The 13,192-nt window shown below is 39.1% G+C and overlaps 1 protein-coding gene across 1 annotated transcript in view; it reads right to left on the bottom strand.

Moving 5' to 3' along the window:
• Positions 1-12,675, bottom strand: part of LOC114547234 (complement C3) — a 74,481-nt gene extending 61,806 nt beyond the window's left edge. Inside the window, exons 1-12 of the mRNA XM_028566481.1 lie at positions 12,588-12,675; positions 11,303-11,468; positions 9,475-9,670; positions 9,148-9,310; positions 8,857-8,945; positions 8,358-8,446; positions 7,346-7,428; positions 7,130-7,217; positions 6,837-6,939; positions 6,411-6,531; positions 2,861-2,976; positions 2,242-2,379 (exon numbers count right to left, since the gene is read on the bottom strand). Of these exons, the coding sequence (XP_028422282.1) occupies positions 2,242-2,379; positions 2,861-2,976; positions 6,411-6,531; positions 6,837-6,939; positions 7,130-7,217; positions 7,346-7,428; positions 8,358-8,446; positions 8,857-8,945; positions 9,148-9,310; positions 9,475-9,670; positions 11,303-11,468; positions 12,588-12,600 (1,365 nt within the window). The 5' untranslated portion in view covers positions 12,601-12,675. The remainder of the gene's footprint in view (positions 1-2,241; positions 2,380-2,860; positions 2,977-6,410; positions 6,532-6,836; positions 6,940-7,129; positions 7,218-7,345; positions 7,429-8,357; positions 8,447-8,856; positions 8,946-9,147; positions 9,311-9,474; positions 9,671-11,302; positions 11,469-12,587) is intronic.
• Positions 12,676-13,192: the final 517 nt, after the last annotated feature.

Genomic DNA, 13,192 nt, shown 5'->3' with positions numbered 1-13,192 from the left:
TCAACTCAGTTTGTTACTTACAGCTGCATTATTCGATTTTTGGCCACCATGGAGAACATTAACATGTGTGACCTCTAATTTTTGCATCATTGGCTTAAAAAAGCTGTTGTGGCAAACATGTACTTTTAACATCTTCAGACTCAGAACATTAGCATTAATGTATTGCCAATATTTGCTTTCCTTTTATCTCTATTTTGGAGAAAAATATCTTGGTCTTGCTTGAAGATGCTCAACTACGGTATCTTCACCATTCACATACTTAAAATACAATAAATGAGTGAGCAGCATAAACATGAAAATCAGCTATGAAATCTTAAAATCGGCATAGAGCTGGAAAGCTGGGGGACAGCTCTACTTGATTAGATAGAGCTGTCATCCAGGTAGGAAAGAGATACAAAAATATTTTCAAAAATAGGCAAATGCTGTAGTACAACTAGGACACAAGTTATAATTGAGGTAAGTTTGGAGACACTACCTTATTTAATCATTAAATTAATACATATTTTTGTTGTTTCTCTTTTTGGTGTTGTAGTTTGTAGAAGGTCCCTAACGCTTGCCGTGACCCACAGTCTGTTTCCCCATAGATGGATATACGTTTCTTTTTTTTAAAGAAAACAGAGAGGTTCAGGTGAGAAAATATAAGATAAGCCTTTAACATTATCCCACTGAACTGAACAGCAACCCCATATTCACATATGTTATAAATAGAAACCTTTGGTAGCCTACACCAGTGGTTCCCAACCTGGGGTCCGGGCACCCCCAGGGGGGGCGGCAAAGATCTCAGGGGGGGCGCGAGTCTTTATCTGGTTTGAGGTTGAGGTAAAAAAAGAAATATTTGCACGTTAAACAAATTATGGTAATACACTAGCATATATAATGTATACAAAAGTCTGTATGAAAACTATATATTTTGTTGTATCCTCGTTTTTCCTGCCGCCACGGCATCACTATTTTATGAATGAAACATGGCGGAGAAACGTAACAGTGCTGATAACTGCTCTGTATCAAAAAGGAAAGTAAGGCTTTATCTCGAGAGTTACCTCAACTTTGGTTTAGGGGGGGCTCAGCTTTTCTTAGACATGAGTAGGGGGGGCGCCAAGGAAAAAAGGTTGGGAACCACTGGCCTACACGATGCATTCTCTGTTGATTAGTCGATTACATTTGCCTTCTGGTTGACAGCACAAACGGAGTGAGGAGAATAGAGAGGGAGGGGGCAGAGAGAGCAAGATGAACAAGGTGAGAAAATGGCTAGGTAGCCTATAAGATATGTATAGGACTACTGTGTTTTGTTTTCTCTTTTATTTGAAGATTATTTTCTAGTTGATTACAAAAGATTTTGTATGTGATTGTCAGTGATATGACGGAGTGAGGGGGATAGAGGGAGAGAGGAGGATGGAGAGCGAGAGAGCAGGATGGAGAGAGAGTGGATAAAGAGAGGGACCTGGAAGAACCAGGTGAGAAAGTGGACTTATATTGTACGGGCAAAAACACTTAAAACCATTCACGTTATATTTACATATGCATTTCATGGAAGACTACTCTTAAGAAAAAGAGATATTTGATTTTCCCTATCTGGTAATCAGAGGCATTATTAGATTAGATTATTCATCATTTAGATGTATAACCATATCAGTTTCTATTAATGATGTAAATGAAAATTTGAAAATTAACAGCAGAAACATGAATACTCCTGTCTAAAAATATGTTAAGGCTTATTTTACCAGTTCAATGTATGTGCAGGGGCGTAGCTAAAAATTCTGGGCCCTGTAGAAAGGCATTTTCTATAGGCCCCTCCCCGCATCCACAGCTATTAATTCTAGCATCTTTTTGGGCCCTCCTCACATGAAGAACTCAGTCCCCTTTTTCCCCCCAGTCTGACGCCCCTGGGTATGTGTGCTGCAATAATCATGCTTTGTAGTTGCCATTTTTTTTTCCACAGCAGATGCCTTGAATCTGTTGATAGTTTGTCATAATTGCATGTCTCAATCTGTCTATTTCTTTTCCCAAAACTCACCAGAAGTTATGATTTAAGGGTTTAAAAAAAAAAAATCTTATGGGGGCATGCCCCTGGACCCCCCTATCTTAACTGCTATCAACTTTTTATCAGGGGCTGAGCCCCCCCAAAGGTCAGATCCTAGAATTGCCCCTGGTCCAGTTTGAAAAACACCAAATTACCCTTTAAGCTTCCATTTGCTAATCGGGTTGTAATACAAAAAATATACATAAAAAATAGAGACTTACAGTGATTGCCAGACTTGCACCTGCATTGACGGTAATCTTTGCCATGCCGTTGGCTGCGGTTAAAGCCTGCACATGGCCCGGGTCGACCACCACTGAAACACCTTTTGCCAGAGTGCCGTCAGGATTCCCAACTTCAACCTGCCATCAGAGACACAAACAGCTAAACAATCAGAAAAATGTCTTATTAAGACATGTTGATTCATGATATGACATTATTTTTCTGCAAACAACACTAGTTGTCTACTAAGTATATGATTTAAAGTAAATAGTATATGATTTAAAGTAAATAGTATATGTATGTATGTATGTATATATATATATATATATATATATATATATATATATATATATATATATATATATATATATATCATGACTTTTTATTTTTCTCTGGAATCTCACCTGTTTGATAAAATATTTGATTGATAATGAAAATCCATGACAGATAAAACTATTTCATATCAAAACAGTTTTGCAACTTTTATATTTAGAATATATTATTAATTATTAGAGTAACTGTATTTAGTAATTAATCGTTTCTGTAAAGGATTTCTTTATTTAAGGAGAAATAAAAAATACTTTTGCTGGTAATTTATATAAATCTAAATAAGTACTTTACCGCAACATCGAAGGACATTCCTGGTTTGAAATATTTGGGCGTTTTCTTAAAGGTGATAGTGTAAGGTGATGTAACAATCTGGATACTTCTCAACTCCGCCTCCACCATTTCACCCCCTGTGAATGAATGCAGAAACACACAACAGATTTTAACATCGGTTTACTTTCTTTTAGATTAATTGATACAAAACAACATATCCTGATATCTGTATTTTATTTTTTTTCCTCTCGTTCTTGTTTGGGAAATTATTATTATTATTATTATTATTATTATTATTATTATTATTATTATTATTGTCCACATTGCTGATATGAGTTATTTTGTGGGGGAGGACAACACTCTGGTTGCCATTGCTAGCCAAAGAGCAACTAGTGTGTACAAGGTGATCCACATGTTGCCCAGGCTGCTATAATAAAAATAAAAATAAAAAATAACTAGAACTGCAAAGAGTTATGACGTGGTCCAAGCCTCCAATGCCAGTCACCCCTGACGCCCTGGGGAGCTTCGCCAGTCCCCCACGATGACCAGGGGAGCTGCACCAATGCGGGACCTAAAGCATTATGTGGGGGCGGGGGGACGGTGAATATTGAGAGGTTTGATCCGCAAGGTCTGCGGTACAGTGTGAGCCGCGACGACATTGCCGTGGGAAATGTAGTGGTTAACAGTTCATCTCCATGCATACACAGAATACCTTTAACAATTCTCTACAATAAACAAACTTCTTAACCCCCATGACCACAGGGGACAGCAGAGAGAAATGAGAGAGTGACTGAGAGGGTGGAGGGGGGGAGGCAGGTATGGTGGTTGAAGGAGCAGGGGAGGTGGTCAGGTTGTTGTAAATGGTGTCATAGGCACCGATTTATGTTTTCCTCCGTGGGTGCTCACAGGTGCACGCCCTTTAAAAAATCTAAAATTGTTTGCATTTCAGAACCTTAGGAAATGGACAGCGGCCGACGCAAACACACACGCCTATTAACTTGATAATAAAGCCGTAAAGTAGGCTTTCAACTCAGGACAGCACCACTTCTCATATAGGATTGGAGAGAAGTGGCCCATTGGAGATGAAAAGTTTAATTGGCATGCAACCGCGATCAGCTTTGTGGGAAATTAAGAATCAGTGACACCAACATAACCAATCACACTATGACAGATGCTCCACTTAGCACCAACTGCAATGTTTACTTGCAAGGTATCGGCATCTATGATTGGTGTTGATTTTGGATAGAAAAAGTGAGAAAAAAAGAGTTGCATTTGTCCACTGTGAAGGTTGTAGAAACTTTGTCAGGTGGGTTAAAGGAGTGATAGAATGATTGTATATGGTATTTCACACTGTTTCTTCACACTGTGTCCTAATGGGGTATGTAACATTGGTTGGGCTGAAAATGGCCTGGTTGATATTTTATTGGCCCTTATGCATCCCTGTGTTTTGGCCCTATTTGTAACAAGAGCTTTTCTTCCAAATATGTTATGCTCATGAATATTTAGATGAGCTGCGCGCTTATTGGTTGAGCGAATCCCCATACACACACATAAGAGACGCGCGCTGATTGGTTGAGGGAATTCCCATACACACACATTAGAGAAGCGACAGAATCTCATATTCCAGACACTGCAATGTTTCATTACCAAATTCACTTGTGAGACTTTTTTATGCGAGAAATCAACTATATAAAGCTCAAATATGGGCTGTTTTACAAAAATTGATGGCTAATTGCATATTTGGTAAGATGTGTCGGACTTTAGGAGCTCCACACAGTCTGACGAGAAAGCGGCAGCCTGCTGGGCTCCATACCCAGGGCAAAGTCACCCTTTGTGGATTACTGCACTACCAGGGCTCCGCGGCTGGCTGCCGGCATAACTATAATATATTTACAATTTGAATTTCGTCACGGCACTTATATCACACCTACCCCAAGGTCTTACAAAGCTAACAAAAGCTAACAGTCTGATTTGAATTTAAGGCATTTTTATGAACGTGAGGAGTCTTGTTAGGAGGAGCAGCTAGCTAGCTATATGTCCCATTCAATACAATGGGAAAAGATCACAGCTAGCTAGCTACACTTTTGGCATAACTATAGCATATTTACAGTTTGAATTTCGTCACGCCAATTATATAACATCTACCCCAAAGTCTTATAAAGCTAACCATTGTGTCCGATTTCAAATTAAGGCATTTTTGTGAACGTCGGGGGTCTTGTTAGGAGGAACAGCTAGCTAGCTATGTGTCCCATTCTATACAATGGGAAACGATTGCGGCTAGCTAGCTACACTTTCGGCATAACTATAGTATATTTACAGTTTGAATTTCGTCAAATTTGGTACAGAGGCTCAGAGCGGCATTCCAAACAAGCCTCATAAGTGTCGTGTTGATAGCTTTTACTGTGGCAGAGATATTGCAATTACAAATTTCCCATTAAAATACATTGAGTTATCGGCCAAAACAAATAAACATTGATTACAGTGCCCCACAAAATCCGAACTTCGCCAAATTTGGTACCGAGCATCATAGTGTGATGCTGAACAAGGATCCAAAGTTCTTTACGGATAACATTTAATTTTGCAGAGATATGATATGATATGTGTGTGGTAGCTAGCTATGAAAAATTGTTTGGTTGTCAAATGCGCAAATTCTTTGTACAAATTTTGGTCAGGTCCATCTGGGGATGCTATCTACCAGGTTTCATGCAGATTGGTCACATGGCCTAGGACGAGTTCGAAAAAGTTTCTTTTGCAACTCAGGAGTGGCCCTAAATGGTACCCATCACATTTTGCATAAATCGGATGAGCTGTTCATGAGATATAAACTTGTTGTACTTGTATCACAGGGCAAAGAAGAATCTAAAGTTTGGCACTGATAGCATTTATTTTCGCCGAGATATGGCAAAGTTGGTGTTTTCATAGTTAGCTACACAAATTAGTTTGTGCGTTATATGTGAAATTTTTATCTTTTCTTTTTACAACTTTTTGTCAGGTCAATCTGGAGATGCTACCTGCCAAGTTTCGTGCCATTTGGTCGCATGGTGTAGGAGGAGATCGAAAAAGTAGGTTTTTGATAAATCACAATTTTTCATGCATAAAATTCTAGGCGGAAATGGGCGTGGCCTATATCACGTGATTCAGTTGGATCCAGGGGAACGCGTGGATATATGGTTTTTGAATGTCCGGTGTACGGTGTGGGAGTTAAAGGGCCAAATGTTTTTTTTCTGCTATAGCACCACCTAGTAGTGGAAGTGGGTCAATTTTTGCGCCTGAGGTCCTTGCGGAGTTTCGGACCAGTCCTGAAAATGGCAACCCCACACCATGTATAGTTTAGGCTGTAGTCAGAGTTTTAGGCAGAGAAGAATAATAACATGACTAAGATGATGATGATGATGATGATGATTAATCCTTAGAAAAACAATAGGGTTCTACAGCCCTGCTGTGCGAACGGCGTAGCTCTGCTACCGCCGGTTCTTCCAGACTCGGGCTTGGACCCTTAACGATAGTTAATTCAACCCACACATGATCAAACATAGTGAACAAGCACAAACACACAGTCTCTCTTTCTTACCACTCCCCGTCAGCACACTGACAGCTACATATATGGAACTCCCCACCAGTTCAAGGATGTTTGGGTAGGTCTGTGTGATGTGCTCTCTCTTCAGTTTGACCTCTCCAATACCTCCCTCTATCTAATGTGACATAAAAGAAAAATGCATCTTGAAATACAGTACAGTAATACAGTCAGTGAACAGATGGAGATATACTAAAGGTGTAAATTATTGTCAAACTAGCATCATTCTGAACATCTTAAATACTTTTGTTACATTCCTATTTCAATATATTCACTGAAATGGTGACAGGCAGCTTAGAAATCCTAGACATTTTTCATGTTTTAGAATCTTGCACATTTTGTATCACTGGTAAAGGCCAAGCTGTACGTTTGTATAACATACAGCATACTGCATACACCAATCAAACATGTAAGTGACCTTACCTGCACTCTCTGAAGAGAACGTGGAAAGCTCTTCTTTCGACCCTCTTGCATAACCCCAAACACCACGTAGGCCGTCCCATCCACATTCATACCAAACAGATACCTAAATCCACAAGAGAGGGAGAAGTTTCGACTCACAATGAAATAAACAAGGACAGTAAAAAAAAAACACATCAAATGACTAACAGACTAAAAGAGTAAGAGGCCTCTGAACATCACCCTTTATTTTCTCCTGCAATCAATCTCCCAATTAGGTCTCTAAAGCCACAAAACCAAAACATTACGTTACATACGTAGCTTTGATGTTGACGGTGAGCTGTAGACTGTCCACGTAGAAGAAGGAGCTAACAGGCATCAGTTTAACTTCAAAACTGGGCAGCACTGAAAAATCAAAGGAGTTTTATTGTGGGTCTAATCAAATAAATAATGAATGTTATTGACTTTTTAAATATTAAATATAAATACATTAATATGTTACAGTAAATAAAAGTGCAGATCATGAGGCTCACCATATTCTTTGACCTCGAACTCTGCAGAATAGCTCTGTTGTGGGTTGCTCTGGAACTTCGCTACCACTTTCCACAGTCCGAGACTACACAAACACAATAAAGCAATATATATATATATATATATATATATATATATATATATATATATATATATATATATATATATATAGAGAGAGAGAGAGAGAGAGAGAGAGAGAGAGAAACAAAAGTGATTCTGAAGCTATTTATATCTTACACAAATTGAGATATACTTGACGTTTATGCTACAATACAGAGAGCAATGACTACAGAAACACGGCCGTTGTGTAAAACAAATGGGTTTAAAGTTTTCAGGTTGGCCAGCAAACTGCACAATAAATACTGTAGAACAGTGTTTTGCATTATTAGGATGATTATTTTAGTCTATTGGTCTCCAAGGTATTTATCTTGTCTTTGCCTCCAGACACCCAGAATCTTCTCACAGAAAACAGGCCATGTGTGAGGGACCCTGACTTCATGTTTAATATATCTCTACAACAGAAATAAATCATTTTGGATTAGTAGGTGTCCAAACACTATATTGGCAACAGGGAAAATAATCGTAGAAAGATAAAATACACATTGAAATTTGCTTTGCACAATCTTAAATGATTTAAGATACTTCTGTAATGTTTTGAATTAAGGTCACCTGTTTTTCATGTTAAAGGTAGGATTGTGAAGATCCAGGACTTACCCAAAAATTTTAACATCGACAACTTCTAAGTCCCTCCCCCCTTTCTGCTAAAGCCCAAAACAGTCTCCTAAGCCCCTCCCCCCACAATTAAGAATGAATGCGTGTGCATGAGCAGTGATTTACACACAGTTAGACATTTTTTTGACTTGCTTCATGTAGTTCTACTTGAACATAGGGTCAGTTTCAGCAAATATGGCACAGAAAGTTAGTTTTATAAGTCTTACTTACTGCACATTTAACATCTAAATACACCACTAAAGAACAGAATGTATAGAAATGAAATGAAAATAAAATACTAACCTGACAATTTCAGCAAGTTTGAAATCGCCAGAGTGGAGCCCTGATTTCAAAGAGACTGGATCAAGTGGTAAAATGATGCCTTCAGGGGTCTAAAAATAAACAATATTAAACAAACATGAACAGAGAGTTGTGCCAGTTTAAGAAATTGCTTTGTCCATGTTATATTTTGTGTATGTCCTTTGTCTACAATCCAGCAGCCTGGTCCATGTCTAGATTGACTCTTTTTCAGGTATTTTTGAAAAGTTCCTGTGTTCCACTGAGGGAATGTGCAACTTGACCACTGCATTTATTTTTTCTCGCATTTCCAGTAAGTAGTAGGACATGTTTTACTAGAGTCAGACAACCTAACAAAGACACAAGGTTAACTGTGGATGTGTATTTTAATTTCATTTATATAATAATATCACCTCACTAAGATAAGCTCTCAGTTACAGCTGATTATTTACAAAATATTACATTCAATTATTTGCTTATCAAAGATGATATACAATTCCACAACCTCCATGGTAATAAAAGCATCAGTTTGAGTTTCAGCATCCCTCTCTACAGACTCCATGCGGGGCGTCACTGCAAACATCCTGTAATGAACTGACAGAGAAAGAAAGAGGTTGATTTTGCTGCTGAAGGTTGGGGAGAGGTGTATCTATTTTTGACCTCACTATTCTACTTATTTCTAAAAGAGAGACTAATTTTACTGTAATTTACATACTGTAATTTACAGTAAAATCATTACATTCTGGAAAAACAAAGGAGTAAGTGTGTTTCTTATTTAGCTCAGTATTGAACTCACCTTTGCTGTTGGGGGTGTAGAGGGTCTTGTCAGTCTGGATGAAGATGTACCCGGACTGGAAGGACACTAAGACGACTTTCTCCAGCAGTCGGTCAGGGAACTGAGCTTGCAGGTACACATACTGCTTTATGGTAGGATCCTTACTGAAGCTTTCAGCAGGGATCTGAAACCAGTATGACGAGCAGTATGTGCATCAGGATGTACATTTCTGGATTAATTTCTAGATTATTTGTGGTTGTGTTAGAAAATGAAGCTAAGTTACAGTAACATGCATATACTGTCACGCTGTATATGCATGTTACTGTAACTTAGTTTCATTTCATTTACCGTTATCTGTCCGAGTTCCTGGAAGTTTCTTGCACTAGTAAGGGTCACAGATGTGGATGTCAGCTTTGTGTTTTTGTATGGATGGTTTATCACGTTGATGTCGACCGGGATGTTTCCCCCGGTGCAGTCTTGACATTCCACAAAGACGTTTTCTGCTGTTCCTACCCGCAACAAGTTAGGGGCAGACATCACCTTCCTGCAGAGCAGTGGTGAGAGAGAGAAAGATATTGTTGTGAATATATTGCAGTCAATGTGCAGAAGTGACCGCATGCTGTTTATGATGTACTAACAAACATTACCAACCGTTTTTTGTGTGTGACCCCTTAAAAAGAAGTGCTTGTACGGTAAACCATCATCATTGGTATTAGCCTTACTAAGTGTGACTTTTTTTCTATGAGATTTTTATGTATTTGATGATGGGAACATTTTAGTATTTCACAAGAAAAGGAAAAATGGTAGAAAAGTCTAAAAATTCTAACATAATTTAATTCAACATAAATGCCCCCCCCCCTTACTTATTCCTTTACTTGCCTCTGGACCCCTCAGTTTTATGTTGGGACCCTCACCCAAGGTTGAGAATCACCGTCTTAGAGTCTGTGAGTTAAAGTTTCAATTCTCTCAGTCTATATCCTTGACATTCCACTTCTGGGATTGCTCTGGTGCTGCAGGATGCATGTATTTTCGCTGATGTCTGTTTCCTTTCGCTTTCTTTTTGTTGGAATTTTAAACTCCGGTCGATTTATGAGGACTATGGTTGACTGCACCTCTGTATGGTAAATCGAGACAGCTGGTTTGACTATCTTCATGACTATTGTGATAAAAAAAACAATAAACCACAGCACGTTTTTCTCCCATCCAGTAATGCTATGTGGACTAGCCAGACCCTCCTCTGCTCTGCAGCGTGTGGATGGTCTGGCAAAGCGAGACTACAATTCACCCAAATTACCAAAGAAAACAAAGCTATTTGCTCAGATGACGATCATGAGCTCCAGCATGGACTTTATACACAATCAGGGATCTATTGATTACCTTGACAAAGACACTGACAAAGAACTGGATCAACAAAACATTTCATCATGCCTCTAGACTTTTGCTCTGTCTGGTTTAATGCATCGTTGTGCAAACTCTGAACAAGAATTAGGTCAACTCATTGGCATCATTTCAAAGACCACAGTACTTTGACTTGTGTGACACAAACTGGACTTGACTTCTTATTATGTAAGACAGAAGTTAAACTAATATTTGTATCCATACACTTTTTTTATTTAATATACTTTACATGCAGAAGACCCTAGATATTTGTGTTGCTCCTATTGCAGTTTAATAATTTCAATATCAGGAAGATAAACAAACAAACAAACAATATATTTTAGCTCTGTGTGTGAATTAACTTATAGCCCTCCTAACCCCCAAACCCTCTGGCGGGTTTGAAAAAGCATGTTTAAAAGATTGTCAATGAAAAAACACTTAAAGGGGCGCTATGCAGTTTTGGAAATTTCTTTGCTGTTTCCTCAATTTTTGCTTGCAGGTTTCTCTATAGAGCTCCCCCTACAGCTTCGGAATAGATATTTGGCGACACTGTTGAAAAAGCTCATTGCCGACTCTCCCCCCTCCCATCTTCTCCCTCTGGTCATGTGCATTTGTTTTCAAAGAAGCTGGCGAACGCATAGAGCCATGTCCACTGAGGTAGACAGCTAGTAAGCTATTTAGTTAGCCCATAACAGACAGCGATCATAATAAAAACCTTTAAAGACAGTAGCATACATCCTTAGGAACACAATAAGAAGAATTACAAAGATTAAACAGAGTTTATCCCAAAGATACTTACAAGTGCAACAGCAAGAACGCCAGGTCAGCATCAGATTTGCAGGCTTCTGTTTGTCTCAGTTCTCGCCATTCTGAAAATGCAGGTCCGATGTCTACTCGTGTCTGACTCCTCCCTCGTTCAGTCTGCCGGCCCAAAGTTGCAATTGTGGTTTTTCCATTCACAGGCGCTAGGGGGGAGCGAGACGACCACCATTCAACTCGAAAAAAGTCATATAACCATTCCAATGACTCCGAAGCTGTTCAGTTAAGGTAAATTAAGCTAAAAAAAAACTGCATAGTTCCCCTTTAACCTTTATTGTTTGTTGGATTCTAAATATTTGGTGACATTATGTAAAAAAGCTTTAGCCTGTTCCTACCAGGGTCTCGTACGTATTTCATTTGTACAGAGAGTCTGGCCACTCTCCATTGACAAGTGTTAACTTCCTTGAAGACGGGTACTCTGTTGAAGTTTAAAACTAATGGATATGCCCAGAACCACTCTGGATCTGCCATAACCATTCACTAATGTTTGGTCGTGACATCGCCTTAGCATCGCTAGCGTTCGCCTTAGCATTGCTAGCGTTCGCTTTAGCCAACTCCTTCACCACTAACGGAGTGAGCTGGAAAATCAAACTTTTCCCAAACCCCGTGGGGAAGAGGGCCACAACATCATGGCCACCAACAAAACTCAGCAAAGATTGTTCTTGCTCGGGCTTTAACTTCTGGATATTCGGCAGCATTGCCAGAAAACTTACTGAATGGCTTCACTCACATCTTTTTCCGCCGCCATTACGGAACTACAGCTCAAACTAGCGCACAACCTCAACGTCATCGTTCTCAGCCACTCCCTCTGTTCATTTATTGGACAGGTAAAGATTGACTGGAGAAAACCTGCGAATATACCGCAAACCCAACGTACTGAAGGAAAATGAAAAGTGAGCGGAAGTACGTAGGAGGACGGAGCCAGGCTAAAAAAGCTCCAAAGTTAGGCCAAAAAAACACTAAGTGGATAAAAAATTATCTGATTCAATTGTTTTCTATTTAAAAAAATAAAAAATAAATCTAACTTACGTTTTTCCTTTTTTTATGTTTTATGCCATTATAACTTTGTTATACAGGAGCTATAAGGAGCTATTCCCACTTCTGGCCATGGTTGTGCCTGTTAATTTGAGATGCCAGACTTGCAGATAGAGTGAAAAATGAGCTCACAGTGAGTAATAATGTGACAGGAGCAAAAAACGATCAAAAATGGCTTAGGTTTCAGAGGGCAAAAGCACGGGGTGTAAAGGTAAGACAGGTCTACTTACAATGGAGTTCCATCAGCCAGAGAAGTCAGTGAGAAAAAGGCCAGAGAGGCCAGCAGCCACAGCAGAGTCCTACTCATCCTTCAGCCTGATCCTGATCCGCTGGCAATGTAGACTGTTACTCTGCAGCACTTTTTTTTATCCACTCCCCCCCCTCACTACTGTCTCGCCCATCCTCCTCCCAATTACAGATACATTCTGCGTGCTGGATTGTTTGCATTTGCTTAACCCTCCCGTTGACCCATTGGGTCAATATGACCCGGGAGCACATTGTTGCCACTGTGCACGCGTGGCCAGGCCGGAGTGACGTCCCATCAGGTCCATTTGACCTAATACTAAGAATGGGAATAAGAATGGGGATAAGAACAAGAATAAGAAAAACGCTACTGATAATAATGATAATGATAATACTAATAACAATAATACTAATACAATTAATAATAATAATAATAATAATAATAATAATAATAATAATAATAATAATAATACCAATAATAATGATGATGATGATGATGATGATGATAATAAGACATCGGGGAGAGCTTTGAATACTTTACTTGTAGGCCTATTTAAAGTTTATTTTTATAGTGAGGTGAGGAGGAACAAGC

Source organism: Perca flavescens, chromosome 2 (genome assembly GCF_004354835.1).
Source record: "Perca flavescens isolate YP-PL-M2 chromosome 2, PFLA_1.0, whole genome shotgun sequence".
Classification (NCBI taxonomy): Eukaryota; Metazoa; Chordata; class Actinopteri; order Perciformes; family Percidae; genus Perca; species Perca flavescens.
This window is presented reverse-complemented; position numbering and strand designations above follow the sequence as displayed.